The sequence below is a fragment of the Opisthocomus hoazin genome, chromosome Z, assembly GCF_030867145.1.
Source record: "Opisthocomus hoazin isolate bOpiHoa1 chromosome Z, bOpiHoa1.hap1, whole genome shotgun sequence".
Classification (NCBI taxonomy): Eukaryota; Metazoa; Chordata; class Aves; order Opisthocomiformes; family Opisthocomidae; genus Opisthocomus; species Opisthocomus hoazin.
Genome location: NC_134454.1, coordinates 8,148,475 through 8,169,534, shown reverse-complemented (window position 1 = coordinate 8,169,534; position 21,060 = coordinate 8,148,475). Strand labels below are relative to the sequence as shown.

General features: G+C 39.2%; 1 protein-coding gene across 7 annotated transcripts in view; it reads left to right on the top strand.

Moving 5' to 3' along the window:
• Positions 1–13,219, top strand: part of SMARCA2 (SWI/SNF related BAF chromatin remodeling complex subunit ATPase 2) — a 118,758-nt gene extending 105,539 nt beyond the window's left edge. For all 7 annotated transcript variants that reach the window (XM_075410973.1, XM_075410979.1, XM_075410975.1 and 4 more), the window contains 5 exons: positions 4,693–4,798; positions 5,607–5,708; positions 9,561–9,693; positions 11,522–11,664; positions 12,299–13,219. In XM_075410973.1, coding sequence (XP_075267088.1) covers positions 4,693–4,798; positions 5,607–5,708; positions 9,561–9,693; positions 11,522–11,664; positions 12,299–12,334 — 520 coding nt within the window. In that variant the 3' untranslated portion in view covers positions 12,335–13,219. The remainder of the gene's footprint in view (positions 1–4,692; positions 4,799–5,606; positions 5,709–9,560; positions 9,694–11,521; positions 11,665–12,298) is intronic.
• The last annotated feature ends 7,841 nt before the right edge of the window (positions 13,220–21,060 follow it).

Sequence of the window (21,060 nt, the reverse complement as noted above, 5' to 3'; positions counted from 1 at the left end):
AGTTTTTAACTGTTGTAGAATGGCGAGTAATGTAATTAGCCATTACTAATCTAACAAGTAATTAATTATGCCAACTGGTTCTCTTGAGTATTCAAACATGCAAAGCAAGTAATTCTTATGTATAGCCAAGCCAAAGTTATGGAGTACATAGCTCTATGTCAAAACGAGGAATTATTTTTTTAAGTATTGTTACCCACTTCCATTTCAATGATGGGGACAGGTCCACCATATATTACCGCGGTCAGTTCCAAAAGGGAAGAACAGTTAAATACATTTAACGAAAATGAGTCATCTCCCTACATAGATGGGTTACTGTTGGAAGTTGTAAAATCCAGAGGAACCACCTTGCTATGTAAGCTCTTTTAACTCTCCTCACACAAATGTGCTTTTTTTGAAGAGCATCCGTGTGAGTTGCATTTGATTAGGAGTTGTAATTTGCACACCATGGTTCTGGTTGTGAGCGCTCTGACTAGGGCAAGCATGCAGGACTCTCCATTCTACCCTCTCTAAATTGAATTTCAGTATTTGCTGAAAGTGTATAATTTGTCAGAAGTAGAAGAACGTCTTGCAGTTTCAGCTTCATAGGTGTGTATCGTCTTGATTCCAAGGGAGAATGGGTGTTCGTAGTAGTAACACTTTTGACGGGTCAGTGGCAGCATGCTTCTGGCCACAAACTGCTAGGGAAAACAAATACAAAAGGAGCCTCGTACAAATGTGGCCTAATTGTTCCTGTGTTTAATTCCACTGAAGATAATAGTGACTAAATGAGTGGAAATACATGTTCGTATGCACCTTGTAAGAGGTTTGACAAAAATCAGATAAAATGAGAAACATTAAGCACAAGTATTTTTCTAAGCAAAAATATTTTACAAATGAGCAGTATTTCTTAATGTAACTCACACAGCATGTGAGTTACATTTTTGTGTGAGCACACATAGGACTAGCATGTTGAGCTGATGCAGTAGCAGTGAACTGTCACTCAGTTCTTTCACAGTTTTAATTTATTCTGGTCCTTCTTCCCTTCAGCCTGTATCCTGCTAGTTGCTAGGCAACCATAAGTGATTTTTTTTTACTGCGCATGATTTTTATGTGGTAGTTATTGTGGTTTTATTTTCTAATTACAAAAGGGGGGTTAGGGATTAAAATCAGAGTTGCATTAATAATTACTAGTTTTCTCCTCTTGTATCCGCAACACAGCCATTTGAGATTATGTAAGAAAACATCACATTAATTTACAGTATAGATGCACATATATAAAGAGATCAGAAGATAATGGAGGTTCTATAAAAATGATAGGACAGAATAAGCTGTTATTGATCTGTGTAGACAAAATCGGGCACCGGTCTTCTGTCTGTTGCATATTTCATGCCCTTAATCCTTTTTCTTTCACAGCCTTAAATAATTCTCAGTAATTATATCAAGCAAAAGCTTGAAGGTTTTCTATGACATTCTTAGTTCAATGGAATGTGTGAACAAATCACAGTTGGCTAGATTTGTATTTTTAAAATAGGATATAACTGTTTAATAATTTACTACTGTTTTTAATATTAAATACAATATAAGGGTGGGTGGGTGTATATAAAAAGAGGAAAAAAAATTAGATAGCCATGAGATAAAAAGCTGTATAATCATCAGGAGCTTTTTTAATAGGACAGACATGTTTTAAAATTCAATCAAAATGAGATTATTAGTAGCTCTTTCCTTTATACCTAAATCATTCTAATTGTTGTTAGACTGTGAAGCGTAGTTGAAGGAACACCAGCATCAGTGGTTTAGTAATTTTTCTCAAATACGTATTTCTGTTAAAGCTGCTTAAGTTTAAAACACAGCAATGATAACTCAGTCCTTCTGCATGGCAAATCCAGATTCATACTGCACAAAGTTTTGAAAGGAACTTTTCACACTTTTTAAAGGAGCTCACATCTATATCATGTCAGTATATTGCACAGATTTATTAAAATAACTTTATTAAAGTTTGTGAAGTCAAGCACACATAAAAATAGGATGTAACAGAAAAAAGGGGGAACCTAGTGTGATTCACTTGGGAAGGTACGTGACAGTATGTTGTGTCATGGCATGACGATGTACTGCTTTGCTTCACTTTGCTTTACTTTTCCACAGGACTAGTGCCTTGCATATACAATGTGAGCGCTGATCACTTAATGAATGGCTGAATGCCCACTGGGCTTATTACAATACTCATAAGGATTCTGAATGTTTTACAGATAGAGAACTTTTTTCACAACATTTTATCCTCATTTTACAAAGGAGGAATAGAAACTTAAATTTTAAGACACTGTTTGGGCATCAGAGATCTGATTTTGTAGAGTACTTAGTATTCTGCAGGTTGAGAACAAATTTCATTGATCTCTGTTGCAGCTGTGGGTACTCAACACTTCTCTTCGTTAACAAAAAGAAAAAAATGCAGTCCTTAATCGGCAAAGAAGTAGAGACACATGTTAATTTAGTCAGTCATGTAATGTGTACTTAATACATTGCTTTTCCGTGTATCGCTTCCAGTTTTTCTTTGAGGGGGCAGTCTTGGAATGAAGACAAGTTCCATCAAGTGGCATGATAATCACTCACATAGATAATTAACAAGATTGGTGCCTTTAAATCCATAGTATAAACACCTCCTGCTTTGGCAGGGGAAGTGTGAAAGTAATGGATTTGTCTCTTCGGTGTGAATCAATACCAAAGGAGATGGGAGGTGCAGTGACCCGAGTTTCACAATTATTTGCTGGCAGCAGAGAAATAGTAGGACTTGAGATGACAATTACCTGATCATTTTGTGATTTCCTCTGTTTCAGTAACAGAGTGCTTCCCAAATTAATTTAATCTGTTGGGTGAAATTGCTAGTAACAGCCTGAGTGCAAGGTGCAGGTGGTCTCTCAGGGTATCTACCGCAACATCTGTATGGGGTAGATAGACTTCACTCTGCCTTCCCTGGCAGAAACGCACAGTAGGCTGCAGTGTCTCACCATGCGGCAGCAGCACCCAGAAATGCATTCGTGCACGTGCCGAATTTTGCTGTAATCTGGGAGGCAGCCTGGCAGGGACTGCTGAGCAGGCAAGGGGAACAGCTGCTGCTGCTGCAAGTCCGACAGAAGTTGTCAGGATGAGAAAGAGGCTTTTGGTTTCTAGGTTTGCATTGGATGGAAAAATACTCTAGCTGCCAGTTGGCGCCCAGGTTATCAGCAAGCTGTGATTAGAACATTTACATTATTGTCCTCCCTGATGCAAGGTATATAAGAAGCAGCAGTGTCCCAGGACTGAACTGAGAACAATAAGAAATCTTGGATTAGGTGAGCAACAGCTACTTAGGAAATGAGGAAGTTCTGTTGATTCCTACTTGTTCATTGGTCTGTCAGGTCCATGAGAAAAATAGTATCTCCTCAAATTCCGATGCTATTTCAGGCATTAAGAAATGCCTAAGATATGGTGGGCATTGATGACTTTCCCAAAGGGCGGAGCTGTTCTGTGATTTTTATTATGCTTGTCCTTCATGACAGAATTGCCTCTGTTAACCGTGATTCGATATTAGTTTAAAGTGTCTGTTAAGATCCCACACTGCTGTGGAGCGTGACTGCAGGAGAGAAGCTCAAGTGGAGAGCAGGACATGGCAGGCTTCTTACCCAACTCCTGTGAACGTTTGATATACCCGAGTTACCATCCGAAGATGCAAATGAGAGAACATGGCCTTTTTGGAGTAGCTGTGAGAGACGGAAGCATGTGGATGTGGGTTGGGAAATGCTTGTGGATGCTGTATGCAGAAAATTATAGTTCCTCTCAGCAGAGCGTTTTTCTGCTACCTTCTCTGTGAGAAAAATGACACGCATAGAGCGAGAAAAAAAGGAGCTAAGCCCGTAAGTGCCATCAACACGTTTCCTCTCCAGGTGACTTATAGCCATGTATTTTTGGGGGAAGTCACAAATTAGAAGATTTAAAAAAACCCTCATATTTGGAAGCATTAAAATAGCTATTGAGAAAAGATGAACAGTGGGAAGTCTGGAAATCTTAGAAATTCTGAACACCTGTGATAGGCAGTGTTCCTAAGGTATGAAAGGTTTTTAGATAACCCATCAGTTTATTTCAGATGACTGAAAAAGTACAAATGGAAGTGGTGATTTTCAATACAATTACAATGATCTTTGCAGAGACCTAACAGTCATTAATGGAAGTTAATAATTTTTTGTTGTTGTTGTAACATCTAGTTAGTCTGATAGCAATCAGCATCTGGTATAATGGAAATCAGTATGAGCCAGTGGTTTGCTATGACAGGGAGGTACAAAACAACTATGAAATGACCAAGAAAAAGGTAAACTTAGAGTGACAGGAGGGACACTTGCTAAAAATTCTAAAACAAAACTGAGAGAAGGATAAGACTCTACTCAGAGAACCACTATGGAATTCAGATTCAAATTCTGATCCTGCTTCCATAAAGCCTCCTACACATATGATCCTATAATGATGATGATAGGTTAGGACAACAGCAGAAAGGGTATGTTTTAAAGTGTAAATTAATTATCTGTACCAGATAATCAGATCAGGGTTTAATATCTGATTTTTTTGACAGAAAAAATTGTGATTGTATTTTTTTTATTTTTGTTTTCTTATGATTAGATTGTGTGCGTGGTTTTTGTGAGAAAGTTGTAGTAACTCTTTGCATTATGGGTTTGTTTTTCTCAACAGTTCAGGACGGCAGCTAAGTGAAGTCTTCATTCAGCTCCCATCTAGAAAAGAATTACCAGAGTATTATGAATTGATTCGGAAACCAGTGGACTTCAAGAAGATAAAGGTAAGAACCTTTTTGGGAAGTGGAGATTCCTCCATTTTTCGTTATATAGAAGGGTTAGCATGAAGTTATCACTAAAATTACAATAACATGAATACTGTATGTACCTGTAATTATGGCTTAAGATTTTAAATATTGTTAGACACCTTGTTAGGAATTTTCTTTAGTGTATATTGCAGTATATCCCTGTAATTTCAAAGTCAAATCCAAATGTAGCAGTGTGACATGAATGACACTTTCAGAGATGACATCTTTGCTGTCTTTTTTGCAAAGACCTAACTGAGAATCTGTAAGCACATCTTTGGTAAATGCACAGTGTTTGCAAAGGTACAGTGGGTCTAGGGGAATATAGTAATCCCTAAATTAGCATCACATCTTGGAACAACCAGGTCAGAGCCAAACACAGTTTGGCAGATGGGTTTTAGTCAGCTTGTTGCACCTTAGATGGTGTCATAACTCTATGACTTTCATTCATGTCATAGCTTATTTTGCTGGAAAGAAGAAACTGGAACTCCTTTTACCAAAAGAGCTCCATTTCCGTTGCTTTTGTCCCTTCCAGGTCACACAGCAATTGATTAATTTCTACTCTATTTACCTCGTGTATTTTTTTGAGTAGTATATTACAATATGTTTGCAGACTTTTATTTGTTTATTTTAAATAGGTACTTGTCTTGATGCTTAGGTAAAATTTTTAAAGAGAAAGCTTTTAATGTGTTGAAATCAAATATTAATTTAGTGTCCTGTCTGCTGTTTTTCTTTGTGCTCTGCTGCCCGTCCATACTTCTCTTCATTTCTTCAATAAATGCAACAGGAAAGAATTCGCAACCATAAGTATCGGAGTCTTGGAGACTTGGAGAAAGATGTCATGTTGCTGTGTCACAATGCTCAGACGTTCAATTTGGAGGGATCACAGGTCTGAATGAGCCATTTTGTGTTAAAGATGCAGGCTTCCCCTACCTGATGTTTTCAGTGCTTGTGGATTATTGTATTATGAATATAAACCCTGTGGTTTAATTCTTACTTTGAATAGAGAAAAATGCCCAGATTCTTAGAATCATCCAGAATTCACTGGACACAGCTGCAGTGTGTGCATGCAGAGAAATTGGTTTTGACTCTAATTCCGAGATCATTTTTTTTCTGATCTGTGTGTGGTTTAGAGCTGCTGTAAAATTACTTGAATCTGTGCAAAAAGGCAGTGTGTGTAGAGTGATACATCAGCATGGGTTTACCAGCGTGGATGATGGAAGGAGCAGATGTAACAGTACGGCTTAAGACAGCATGTTGAGGAAATACTTTGTAGTGAACCCTTTGGTTGTGGTAATGGAAGATACAAATTGAAGGTTTGTCCAACAGTAAAGCTTCATGTATGAAGCTTGATATGCCCTGAACCCTCTGGTAATTTTTTTTTTTCATGATCTAAGAGACAGTAATAATAAATCCCAGATGAGTCTCAGAGGTTTAGAAGGCAAAATCTCTCATTGCAAACAGATGCTTCACACACATGAATGCACTCAGTGCTGTGAATTCAGAACAGGACACTGACACAGAAGGAGAGACTACAAAATCTGGATGACAGATAAGAAAGTTGTCTCACAGTACAGTGAAACATAGTCTAGGATGATTATTGTTATAGTGTGATGCAAACACAATATTAAATTGAAACAGAGAACATGAAGATAACTCCTGTAACACGCAAGAGGAAAAACACGATGTTAAAAGAAGCCTAAGTAAAAGTAAGCTGAAGGCTGATGCTGCCAATGCTAATGTGTCCTTCAAACTCCTAAACATTACTGATGACCCTTCGCTCAGGTGGGGAGTTTATATTAAAATTTGACAATTAAACATTAAAACGAGCATGAAATTAATTATGATGGCTTGTTGAATACAGCTCATCATTTTGTGATTATTTTTGCTATCTAGAAACAGAAAGTGTTTTCTGTAATATGTATGTGCAGTGTTTTTACTGTCTTCAGTTACATGGAAACAACCTATAAATCAGCTAAAAAATATTTTAATAAGAAAATTAATGATGATAGGAAGTGTGGGACAAAATTTTTCTTCATGTCCAAATGTAAATTGCCAATTTACTACTTAGTCACATAGCAGTAAAACAACTATAAAGATCTAATGATAACAAATGCAAAAAAAAAAACAAAACAGAAGGAAAGCTAATACCAAAAACCATCAGTGAAACTTTAGAAAATGGTAGAAGTTGGTAGAGGAGGTAAAACTAGACAAAGAAAAATCAGTGGATAAATGGGAAAAATAAGGAAATTATTCTTATGAGAATGACTTAAGTTGCTAATTGGAAACTGGTCTATTGTTAGGCAGAGGTGGTAGAATTGACAGGAATAATCCTGAGTGTGTAGAAATATTCAGTAGATACTGCTGCTCTGTTTGGCGATAACCCAACCTGTTTCAGAGTGTTGCAGTATTATTTTCCATTCCAATGTACCAACATTAAATACCAGAGCTAGTATTACTACTTCTACCACGAAGCCCAGACAACTCATATCTAGGATTGTTTTAGGTTTCTTTCTGGTAAGTTCTCATACCATTCATTTTGATTTCCAGTGAATTGCGAGACACTTCTGCAGCAGTCATCCAGTTCTTAAGGCTACCTCATGTTCTTTGTAATAGTTTGGGTCCACTTTTGCTCTGACAAACCAGTTCACTTCAGTAAACTAAATTATTTGCATGTGCACCCAAAACCAAAAGGCTAATCCATACAATTGTTTAAGTACACAGTGACTTCGAGTGAAATTCTGTATGTTTGCTCTCTTAGTATGATACATGCTGCTTTTCCTTGGAGCAAAGCAGTTCCATCCGAGCTGGAACCTTATGAGAGGTTTTCAGTAAAAGGCAGACTTTGTGTTTTCAGGCTTTTGTCCTCAGTGCAACCTCAGCGATTTGAGAAGTTTTTCATGTTGTAATGGGTTAAAAACAGTATGTGTCTATTGTAACAGGCGATTTTTGAAACCTGTCGTGGTTGGATTTTTGTCAAAATAAGAAAGCTTTGATTTGCACAGCTTTTCCTGAAGCAGCCCCTGTTCTTTTGTGGATCAGAATAGATACTGAATATTACAAATAATTACACATCAAGAAAGTTAAAATAATTTTTGAAACCCCTTTTTTTTCCCCAGGAAATTTTGTTTAAAAGTTTGGGTTGCAGTGATTCCTTAAATATGTAGTGACTGGCATTAAAAAATTGTAATTCTGTAATGCAATAAAAAACTTTAATTTGTCTTAGAAAACTGTTTGATCCGAAAAAGAACAACAAGGTTAGTTGAAAGAGATATTCCTAAGAACAATGGAACATGCTAGGCCTATGTGTAAGAGAAATGAATGGTCCTCAGGAGGAACTCACAGGCTTCTATTGACAGCTGACTTGAAGTAGGTGTAAGAGACGGTCCATAATTTTTTGACTTCGAGGAAGGAAGCTGTGGTGTCTCACAGCTCACTAATGTTATAAGACAGTAGAAGAGAAGCCTTTTCAAAACATTCATGATCATTATATATATGTCAAGAAATTTTACTATGGTCAAGAGCAGTAAAACATTACAAAAAGCACAGTAATACTTACAGAATGGGGAGCAATCTACAGTGAGAGGCAGTTTTTCTAAGAAGAACTTGGCATTCAAGTGAAAAAAAGGGAGATTGCATAGTTCATGTAAAATATTCTGACCAAAGCTTTTGTAATTTGATTTGCTGAGCCTGTGAAGTATTAGAGCAATTTCGTTGGTTTTAACATATGGATTGTATAATGGCAGCCAAAAATCCTTCCCTTATCTTTCTCACATGTACCCAGTGTCCCTTTTTAGAAGAAGGTCTGTAATTTAGCCAAAGAAGTGGTGTGACAGCCAGGGTATTTCAAGTGATGGTGATGATGCAACCAAATACAATCTATGACTCTATACCCTTCTATTAACTGTTCTTAATTGTCTAGTGCTAAATTGTCCAGTGCTTGGCTTCTGACATGTTACAAAACAAAATACATAAGCTCATTTGTTAAAGTGATTTTGAAGTCCCGGATACTCAACAAGACAACCAGATTTTTACTGCGTTAATCTGAGAAACGTGTTACAAGCCAAATGTAGTCCTCTCGCTCTTGAGAGACCACTCATGCTTGAGGTTAAAGAGAAGATCTGATGTACCCAACATATTTAGCAAGCTACAGAATGTTTGAGAACAAGTGCGAAGTTTAGAACAAGCACTCTTTTTTTCTTTTTTTTTCCCAGTCTTTAGATCTGAGAGGAAGGAAGAAGTGAGTTTCTTGGGAGAAATTATTTTCCTTATAGCCACTTTGGATTTCAGAAAAAAAATAAGCATAATTAACATGAGGGTTAGCTATTTGTCATTATCAACTGTATTGCTAGACTATAACCCATTTTCCAATTAAGGTACTTACTGCTGAAGTCTGTTGCTTTGGCAGTTTTTCAAGGCTGTTATGATCTAATGAAAATACACAGTAGTTCCTGTGGTCATAAAATAATCAGCAAAACACTCTAACTGGACATTGTATATGTAATGCATTTTAAGAGTTGTATTGTTGTGGCTCACTACTGAGAAATTTTTTCATTTATAGGATGAAAAATTAATGTTGGCATTTCTTGTAAAATTCATGCAACAGGCATTGTTACTCAATATTTGAAAAGGCCGTAAACTCTATTTGCACAGGTTTACACTGGATATTAAGGTCTATGCTGTGAATTTTTGGTATTGCTTGACTTTACGGTTCTAACATAGGTTTGCATTTATACGGTAGATCTATGAGGATTCCATTGTACTTCAGTCTGTGTTCAAAAGTGCACGACAGAAGATTGCCAAAGAAGAAAGTGAGGATGAAAGCAATGATGATGAAGAAGAAGAAGAAGAAGAAGAAGAATCGGAATCAGAATGTGAGTCCCTTACTGAAAACTTAAAAGAAAGTACATCTGGGGGTAGAAGGGGAGGTTTGGATGACAGTTTCTGCATGGAGACTTGATTGTAAGGTTCTGTTTTCCATTGGTGAAAATAACTTCTTACCAAGTTTGCTGCTTTGGGTGTTAACATTCATCTTACGTCTTTTGCCTTTATGTTCTGGCTATGCCTTTGTCCTGGCTTCAGGTGGGGGAGAGTTGATTTTCCTCCCAGTAGTAGCTATGTTTTGGATTTAGTACAAGAAGAATGTTGGTAACACTGATGTTTTCAGTTGTTGCTAAGGAATCAGGGACTTTATCCAGTTTCTCATGTTCAGCTAACGAGCAGCTGCGCAGGAGCTGGGAGGGAGCACAGGGAGGCAGCCAGCCCAAGCTGGCTGGTGGAAGTACTTCATACCATGGGCGTCATGCTCAGTTTATGAATGGGGGTTGGCTGGTGGGGACGGGAATCAGCTTTTGTCTTTTCCATGAGTTCAAATCCCCTCTTGTCTGAGTTTGAACTTTTCTGGGAATTCAGTCTTTTTTGGGAATTTTGCGAAATTTGTAAAATCTGCTATTTCAGGTTCCATGATTGCTACTCAGGGACTGACTGCGAATCGGTCACTGGGTGGTCAGAAAATTGTGTATAGTTTGGTTTGCATATTTGTTATTATGATTATCATTAGCAGTCATAGCATAGTATTTTATTTTGTTGTCTTATTAAACTGTCTGTATCTCAACCCACAAGTTTCCCCTTTTGTTCATTTCTCCTCCCCAACCCACTGGGTGGGAAGGAGAAGGGTGAGCAAGTGGCTGTCGATTACTAATTTCCAGCTGCCAGGTTAAGCCGCAACAACCTTAGAGAGTATAGTAAACTGTTTTTAAGCCAGAAACAAATCACAGAGGTACTTTGTGGAAGCAGATCTGACTGGCCATGAGTATTTATAAACTGTTCTGGTCCTGTTCATGTTACTTGTAAATAGAAGTGCATGAAAAGGCTAGAGACAGTCTTCATGTATGGGTGGTCAACCTTCAGGCATGGTGTGACATACAAAACTCATCAGGTGGTTAAGAATGAGATGTTGTAAATATTCTTCAGTGTGACAAGGACGAAGTGAAACTCCAATTGTTTCAGAAGCAGGAGGTGGTATTCATTCAGTCCCTGCAGATTTGGAAACATGATGCAGTGGAAGAGGAGCGATCCCTTCATTCCACTTTCTGCCACCCAATACATCTACCCATACTCTGCAGCTACCCCATCTGTCTGGTTGCAGAAATTGTAGTACTTGGCCACAGACTACTCTTCCAAGTACGTCTCATGAGTGTGCAAAGCATGCAACTTTAGCAGTTCATTTGGAAATGAGTGGATATTCTGCAATCAGGAATTTAACATGTTCTTCAGAAAGATGTCAACTCAAAATTTGCCAGTCACATCCATGTAGCATTTATGTAGTTTAAAATATTAAAAATGTCTGTCTGTACAAAGGATAAACATTTCTATGTGCGAGGAAGAAAACACTTGTAAAAATGTATCTTCTCACAGGACCAGATAGTACCTGTAGACACCATGCATTCTGAGAATGAAAAGAAGATGCACATGGTCAACTTCCAAGTTATTCTTTACAGCTGAATACAAATCATTGTTAAAACTATCAAGAAGCAGAGAAATAAAAGCAAATACCTTTGTTTCATTGTTCCACAGTCCAGATAGAGCTGAGGGGAAAATCTTTTCAGGCTGCTACCAAGGGTAAATTTCTGTGAACAGAGACAGCATTTAAAAGTTGGTAAGTGAAAATTACGCTTATGAATGCTGTTAAACTTTTTGCAGCAAAATCGGTGAAAGTCAAAATCAAGCTAAATAAGAAGGATGAAAAAAGTCGGGAGAAAGGAAAAGGCAAGAAGAGGCAAAGCCGAGCAAAAGCCAAGCCTGTTGTGAGTGATGATGATAGTGATGAGGATCAAGATGAAAATGTAAGTTTTGTTCACTGAGACTGTGGAAGTGGTTGCAGTGATTGCATCTCTACCCTGTCCTGCTTGCTGTCAGAATTCTCAACTATTCATGCTTAAGCACATTTTTAATCTGTATTGATCATCTTCAGAGAATTGGGTGGGAGTGTTAACTGTGTCTGGGTGTGCTTACGAGATCTGGTCCCAGTGCTGAAAGACAAGAAGTCGAAGAAGTTTGAAGCTTATTTCTTGGAGCTATTCCGACTGTCATTGCACTTCTAAATCTCATGGTCTGTTTGATTTTGTCCACAGGTGAAAAACTTGTAGCTTTTTTTTTCTTTTTTCTTGGTGGGTTCTTCTGCTATGGCAACAAAGGAAAATAGACCTCTTCCCAGTTTTGTTTAAAATGCCTGGGTAGAAAGAAAGATCTGGTGTTTCCTGACTCTGTGCCTTTTGTAAGAAGTCTACAGCAATTAAATGAAATGTCATGGAAGAAAAATATTAGAAAAAGCAGTACCTTTCTTGAGGCTGTCTTGATTTGTCAGTTTAATTGTCTTTTTTCTTCATTTTACTTTCTTTTTTTTTTTCCCTTCTTTAACAAATTCCACAGAATAGCTGGCAAAGAGTTTCTGACTTGTCTTGTGTCTCTTACCTCTAGGACCAGTCGGAAGCAAGCGGAAGTGATGATGAGTGATCCATAGGGTTTATTTTCTTGGCAGAACTGACCCCTTCCCCTTCTCTTCTCCCTTCTCCTATTTTACACTCAGTGAATTCATTTTGTCAAATAGACATTGGGTTGTTTCTGTATTCTCATTCTCTATAAATTAGCTTTAGGATAGTGCCAGACAAACATATGATATCATGGTGTAAAAAAGGAAAAAAATGTAACATATTGTGACCAAATGGGCCTCAAAAGATTTAAAAACAAATCAATGACAAAAAAAAGCTTTTGATGGAAAATGTGGGTTGATAGTATATTTCTATGGGCTGGTTTTAACTTGGTAATGGTTTGATTGTGCCTGGTTTTATCATTTGATAGGATGTTTTTCAGTGGCATCAGAAAGACAAACAAAAAAAAAAGTCTTTTGTAGCAAATGATAACCAGGAGAAGCCATTAAAAGCCACTGGTTATTTTATTTTTCATCAGGCAGTTTTCAAAGTTTTTATTTGTTCTGTATTGTTTTTTTACACTGTGGTACATATATGCAACTTTGTTTAATAGCTTATAAATGTACAGTAGTTAGCGTTCATCCGCCTTGTCCCATATATGTTTTTCCACTTTACGCTTGACGATCTTCAGAAAAATGCTTTTTAAATTGTATCAAATTTATGTCTCCTGTAAACTTTGCTTAACTTTTTTTTTTCCTCAATTAAAAAGGTTGGGTTAAAAAAATGCTATTGAATATCGCAGTCTATATAGTGTAATGGATGGCTTCTTTCATCAGACTGATCTTCTATGTTACCAATGTGGATTATCACCTTTTCCCTGAAGTGTACTTAATCTTTGCTTTCTTTGCACAATGTCTTTGGTTGCAAGTCATAAGCCTGAGGCAAATAAAATTCCAGTAATTTTGAAGAATGTGGTGTTGGTGCTTTCCTAATAAAGAGATAATTTAGCTGAATAGATGCGGCCTTGTGTTATGAGTTCCACAAAAATCTTTTTATAGTAGGGACGAGAGGGCAGGAATGTGTCCTCTAGAGAGATCTACTGTGGTCTGTCCTGAACGTAAAATAAGAACTCATTCAAATACCATGGAAGTGTCTTCGGAGATGGAGAGAAGATAGGCAATGGATGTTAAAATAAGAATAATGAAATTGAAGTAGTAAAATAATACCTTGAAGTAAAAGTATAGTTCATTACCTAATTACAGTGGAAGTGATTAAGCAATAAAATAAATATTTCTTTTTCTTTCAGGAAATGTATTTGTGTAGGCCTCAGTGGGTGTGAATACAATTAGTTATGCAGGCAGTCAGCCCACCTGTAAGTCAGTTTATTTTAAGTGTTATCTTGAAGTATCAGGGTTGTGATGCATTAACTTGTGGTAGTGTAAACATTTGAACTACATATCTACAGTTAATGTTGCTACTCTGAAAAATCAAAACTTCTTAGATTTCAACATATATTGAGTAGAAAATGTTCAAGCCTACCATCTGATTTGTAAACAGAGCATTTCTTTGTTATCTGAACTGTGTGTTTCCCAATGTGTCCACATCACGTCTCTTTATACTGCCCTGCAGTATGTTAACTGCTTCCAATTTTTCTAGCTCAACTGAAAAGTGGTTTATAAGTTTGTCTGATACCCATTTGTGCACATTAGCCCTGTACTGAGGTAAGTCAGCTTTGCTTAGCAGTTTCAAACGTTTCATCCCTAGTGTGTGCTCCGTCTGAATGGAAGACCCTGTACTTCACAGAGAGATACCATTGATCTCAGAGGGACACACTGATGAGACGAATTTCTGAAGCATCTTCGAAGAAAATGACCTGGTGGTCCTGATGGACGCCAAGTTGAACATGAGCCAACAATGCACCCTTGTGGCAAAGAAGGTTAACAGTATCCTGGACTGCATTAGGAGGAGTGTTGGCACAGGTCTGGGGAGGTGATCCTTCCACTCTTCTCAGCACTGATGAGATGTATCTGGACTGCTTTGTCCAGTGGTGGGCTCCCCAGCAGAAGTGAGACATGGACATACTGGAGCAAGTCCAGCAAAGGACCTCTAGGTTGGTTAAAGGACTGGAGCATATGACCTACAAAGGGGGCTGAGAGGACTAGGTCTGTTAAGCCTGAAGAAGAGAAGGCTCAATGGCACCTTATCCATGTGAATTAGTATCTGAAGGGAGGGAGCAAAGGCAGCAGACCTGAGCTCTGCTTGGTGCCCAGTGACAGGACTTGTGCCAGTGGGCACAAAAAACACAGGAGGTTCCCCATGAACACCAGGAAACACTTTTAGCTGTAATGGTGACTGATTCCTGGCACAGGTTGCCTAGAGAGGTTGTGGAGTCTCCCACATGGGAGATACTCAGAAGCCATCTGGGCACAGTCCTGAGCAACCAGCTTTGGGTGACCCTGCTGGAGCTGGAGGGTTGGACCAGGTGACCTTCAGATGTCCCTGCCAACCTCAGCCATTCTATGATTCTGTGGCACAGGATAGTTTGGTTTGCAGAAGCCATTGTCTTCAATGACAGTTTCACAAGACCATATATAAATATTATTTTTTTACTGCAGTAAACTAAGTCTACCAACCCTTTATGCATGACAACAAAACATCTGCCAGTAGGCTTCAGTCACTGCTGGACTAGAATGGATTTAAAGTGGCAATTTTGATATAAAAGGCACAGTATCACATTACCCATCCCCAGAGTGCCTGATTTACTTTGCAGTGACCCAGTTTGATTTGTTTTTCAAGAACTTGTTATTTACAGATGAGTGTTCAGCCTGAGAATAAAAATGAACTAAGAAGACCCAACATTTCTGTTAAAAATGAAAGTATTTTTTTTTTCAGTCAGCAATTATAAGCCATACGAGGATATCTGTTTGCATGAGGAAATACATTTAAATTCTTAGCTACAGTTTTTGTTTTATCGGTTTTAAGTAATTTCAAAATATTTTCAATTTCCCCTCTGAGTTTCAAGACAAAATACAATTATTTTTATCGCTAGATTAAAATTGATTTATGACTGTTAAGTCATGCCTGTGCCTCCACTGCATGGTCCTGTTATTTTGCTTAGGCTTTGAATTCATTTCTACCCAGAGTAGTTTTTCAATACCTTTCAATGTATGAATTTACTGCATTTTTCAAGATGAGGTTTTTTTCTGGTAATCTGAGCGCATCACTGTAAAAAGGTTGTGGGTAAATTGTTGTCATATGTAACCTTCCAAATTCTTTACAAAAAAAAAGGAGGAGATACTTTTTTAAGGTATGTACAAATCCATGCTAAAGATGGAAGCACACTTTCACAGGATTCCCTTTCTAGTACAAATTGACGTGCTAATCACTTGGAATACCTTTTGGACAATACACAAGTAAAAGCACAACGCTTCAATCCATATTGGGGGAAATTAACTCATTTCCTAACTTAATTTCAGAAAGCTGTCTAGTAAACTTGGAAAGTGTAGCTTGGGCACTGAGGAAGATAAGCAAAGTGAAGTAAATAGCGAGAGATTTTCTTGTTGTGTCTGCTTCTCCTGGGAAGTAGGCAGCAGTGTAAGTGGGCCAGATGAATAACATTTAACAGCTTTTATACATTTCAGATGCTATTAATACTCCTTCTTTTCCCATCACACACCTGACAGAGAAAATGCAAAACCTTTTACTGATCAATATAGACGGTTTCCTGCTTCAGTGTGTCTGGTCCTCAATGTGAAGCATTGCACTTGCAATGTTTTCAGACCCACATACATTTCTGTTTTCCTTATTATGTATGGTGCTTTTAGAACACAAGTGTCAGGGTCTTCCCGCCCTCCACCCCCTGGCCCTGGGGGTGTGCTCTTCACTTTTTCATAAAGCTGGGGATTCAGGGATTGCTGGGGCAGAGAGGCATGTCACGGTGTGCCATGGGAAACGCTGCCGCAGCTTCTGTGCACTGCGGGATAAAGGCACAGCTGATGCAGTAGTAAGCCTCGGAGTAGCGTGGTGAGCTGTTGGTACATGCTCAGTCCTCTCAGCAACCCACTGAGGGCATTAATAGCTCTATTAATAGTGCACAATCAACTGTCACTTTTTCGTTAAAAATTCTTGGACAGTAGGGTTTACTGAACACATGGGCTAGTCTAGAAAACAGATCACAACATGTTAAAAACAAAATGAGAAGTTTTTATAAAGGGATTTTTAGACTCATCTCTTACTTTTCCCTCTGCTCATCTCTGAAAAACCTCTGAAATGTTTAAAAATTCCTGCAAAATCGATTTTCAGTTTTTAATAGGGACTTGAACTGTAAGCTGAAATGTAAATCGAGTTTTGTAAGTTCACGACAGGGGCTAGCAAAAGTAGTTACATGTGTGTGCAGGCCATGAGGAAGAAGGGGAAGTAGGTTCAGGGCAGGCAAAAAGGTGAATGGTACACAATTTTGACTCCTTTGCAGTAGAATTGTATATTATTTTAGGTGTCTGTCACCCCTAATCTTCCATCTTGGGATGGAAGGTAGATGACACAGAAAATGAGCAGAGGATGTGAAACAAGTTACCAGTCAGCGTTTACCTCGTTCTGTTTTACTGAAACCGGACACCCCATTCAGTGGGGACAGAACTCCATACTTTGGGTTTGTGCAGTCGTACATTTGAAGTGTTTAAACAATCACAAGGGCCATGTTTATGCTTGGATGAACTTTCTTAGTTAAAGTGAAAGCCAAAAAAAAGGTAAAGGATTATCTAGATGCAGCCTGCTTATTCTCTGTGATGAAAGTCAGATTTTATCCAACAATTTCTTAAATGTGACTTAAAAGTTAACTGGAGGTTGCAGCACCACTGTCTGCTTAACAACCAAGAACTTACGCTCTTCCCAAATGAGAGGAGGCTGGTGCAGGCATGTCTCTAGTTATTTCTCATGTGGAGGTCGCACCTGCTTTACAGACACTAGCCCTTGTGTCTGCGTTTGCTTTACTTACGAGGCTTGTGAATATGGCAGTATTTACCATATTTTGACTTTACGTTCACACAGAGAGATGATATGCTGAAGAACGTGTTGAACTCTGCCTTGGTCTGGCGCTGTTACGAGCTAAAAGATTTTTATTCCCTTGGCTTTGTTATAAGGAGGATGTATTTCAATCCATATGGTGTTTTACTTCTCCCTGATTTTCATGACCACAGCAGACATAGCAAGACCAAAATTCTTCTCCAGTTAGATGATGACAGCTTGTGTTTTCTTCCCACGTATGCCAAGTTGCTGTCAACAACAAATAAATGCAACATGAAGTTCTTGCATTCTTGAAGTGACCGTAAGGCTTGTATTGGAAAGTACACCTGAGACAAGGACTGTTTTGACTAACAACTTCCAGCTGGGGCAGCTGCTTCCTGAGTGCGCTCCGTATTCAGAGTCGTATTTTCATGCGCAATCCATTGCTGTGGTGACATCCACTGATGCTTGATTACATTTACCACTTTTGATGGGATCGACGGTTTTAAGCTATATATTGCATCATCTGCCGCCTGTGAATACAACCATTACATACACTGTTCTCACACCAAGAGGTGGAGATAAAAATGAAGAGAAGACCCCAATACTAAGACATGAATGCACTGCAAATAAATGAGAACTATCTATATACCAAAGGTCATTTTCTTTCTCTGAAACAGACGTAGTTTCTGGTGGAGGTGAATTTATACCCATTTGTGTTATCTGCATTATGGTTTATATCCCATTCTACTGTAGTGGCATCTATTATGTGCATTTTTTCTTTTGGGCTTCCAGCATAGTTGTTCTTCTGTTGAAGTAATGCTGCAGATGCACTTGGATGCCTTACAGACTTGAAGCATTTACTGCTTCATTGTGCAGCATTACTTCCCATCTCCTTTGTGCTTTGAAATGAGGGAGAGATGAAGCAGGAAAAAGGCATTGTCTGACCACTTAGGGCTTCTCACTTTCTGCGACCAGGAACCTTGCTCCCGTTAGTGCTGTTGTCTGCTGGTGTAACCCTAGGGACACATCTGTGCTGCTGCAGTTGTTGAAGTTTCTTCTAGGAGTTCTTACAGTCAAGGAACAAAGCAGTGAAGCTGAGCATGTCTGGCATTCTGCAGATGCACAAAAGACAACAAGCATTCCATGTCAGTGCGCTTAAGCACTTAGAAACAGTAATTAAAATAGGTATTTAAAACTTCACCATTCATATAAACTACATAAGCAGCAATCTTACCAAAAGAAAAGCATTTTACTTCTGCTTTGGAAACTGTTATTAGACCAACTTCCACTGCTGCACCACTGCATGTGGCTCTTTGTGCCATTTCTTCATGCCATCCTTATATTCGGCTATTCCTGTGTCACAGTCAAGATTTAAATCCTGGTAATCTTGAGTGCTTATAGGAAAGTCATTTACCCTGCATCATTAATCAAGTTTTCCACTACTTCTTGCAAATCTGGAAGATACAGAGATGCTGTGTAGCAGGGCCCATACCAGGATCTAGGTACATTACAGTGATGATTTCCCTGAAATGGACAGGTTAAAAAGAAAAGCTTGTCCTATATCTGGCAAGTTGATTATTTCTCCTAAGGGGTAAACAAATTCAAAAGGATATTACTGTCTTTCTGCTGTCACTCAGACTCGGCTCAAAGGCTTCTTGTTCCCAGCACACAAATGCCAAGCTGAGACCCAGCCACCAAGCTGTAGATTAAAGGGAGAAGCTTGGGTTTATTCTCCATCAGCACTCAAGTGGCGCATGTTTTCTTGGGAGGTGCCACGCAGTTATTCCATCATCCCCACATCTGGGGCTGCGCTCTCTGCCTTTGCAACTGTGCCAGGTCCTATTGCACCTTCGCACCTGGGAGACATTGCTGCTACAGTCTCTGGAGTAGAAATTAATTCAAAGCAGCTGTTCCAGGTGATGGTACCTCCCTCGATGGTGCACAGGGATTAATAAAGGAGGGAAACTTTTGGCAGGCCCAGTTGTGGGAGTGGGCAGCTCATCATCTGTCAGAGCTCAGGTGAGCGCAACCACTTCATCCCTGCCTGTGACATCCCTGCTGAATTCAGCGAGTAACCTTGCTGCCTTCTCTGCCCGTGTCACTGTTCCTCTGATCACAGAGTGCTGCTTGCTTCCTTGAGACTGCTTGTTTTAACGGCCCAACACCTCTCTGATAAGAGATTTCTGGCCCTGGGGAACAATCCCATTACCTCTCTGGTAACAGGCAGCCGTGACTGGCTTTCTCACCTCTTTCCGAGAGTTCATGGCATTCACCCTGGAGATGTCCGCGTCGCTGCTTTCTTTTCTACTTGCTGCTGTAGCCTCTCTTAATGTAACTCGATGGGATCAACCAGAGTGTAACGTTCAGGTAGGTAGAGTGAATCACAGTTGCTAGTCCTACAGAATAACAAAGGCCTCATCTGCACTGTGTAACGGAGTGTCTTTCACCACCAGCCTGTCAAGTGATCTCCCCGGGGCTGTTCAGCCTTTGGAGTCACTGAGCAAAAAGTGATCTCTAGCTATTTTTAAACTAAATGAGCTTGCACAGCAAAATCTTTTTTAACTTCTCCCAGAATTGTTTCTGTCCAGACACAGCATGAACAAATACAGTGCCAGACAGTGACAGCTTCATTAGAAGATCAGCATTTTAAACTTCAAAATATACCTACCGTACAGAATTCACATAATTATCTTTTTTTTAAAAAAAGAGATTCTTCATATGAGACAACTTCACACTTTGCTGCTCAGAAAGAGAGCAGAAGGTCCCCCTGAGGACTTGCCAGAAGACCATTTCCGACACACCATGCCTCCTAACCTCCTGTCATCCTTTTCAGCCATCATCCCCCACCTCAGTTTTACCGTATACTGTGGTAACAAGCACCGGGACCCACCAAATGACAGCCCTCAGTAAGGCTGCCCTTTATTAATCTGTCGGGCTTAAGCTGGAGCGTGGGGTGCATGCTCTTGAGCAAGCACAAGGTCTGACAGTATGCCATGTGATGTCACTATTTGACTTGACTACAGCATTCAGTCCTCAAAAATGCTGGAAAGAAGCATGGAATTTCAGTACACATTTTTTAGTCTTCGTAATACAGACAGCTACAGAAAATATTCTGCTGTGAAGGCTGCACTCACTGCAAGTGTAAGCGTTTTCAGGAAGGTTACACAGGTATTATCTTTTTGCATGTTCACTGGTGGGGGCTATTTTCCCCTCTAGTTTTGCCAGAAAAGACTCTCTGTCCCACATAAATGCATCAACTGCCTTCCGATAGCCTTTACACCCAGTAGTTAGTGTCAAGGTTTACAGTGGACTCAATCATGTCAAAGGCAGTAACCCCTCGACTGTGTATTAAATGATCCTTCTTTGCAGAGGATTGTATTTTGCCTTTAAGATTTTAGATAGCAAGGACAATTTGACTTCCCTAAGGGCAAATCCTGGGGGACTTTTAAATGCAAATGAAGCTCAGTAAGTGAGAAATGAGTGGGAAGTTTAAAAAATACCAACTTTTATGATCAAGAAAGTAATTTTTGAGATCTCTACAGAAGCCTCTCTTGCTCTGTAACACAGAAATGAATTTCAGTGTGATGACAGGCCCTGCAGACTTGCCTTCAGAGGGCTGTAAGGAACCGAGTTAGTCTGTGGAGCCTCTGAGGGCCATCTCTGGCTGCATGGTCTCTGTTCTGGCAAGGAGCTGCTGCATCGCTGCAGGGGAGAGAGGGGAGGAGAGCCCAGGGAAGTCTGCTTTCTCAAGCGACAGACCTGAAACAGGCAAGTCAAGCAGCCTGTGCCTGGGGGACTCCAGGCTGG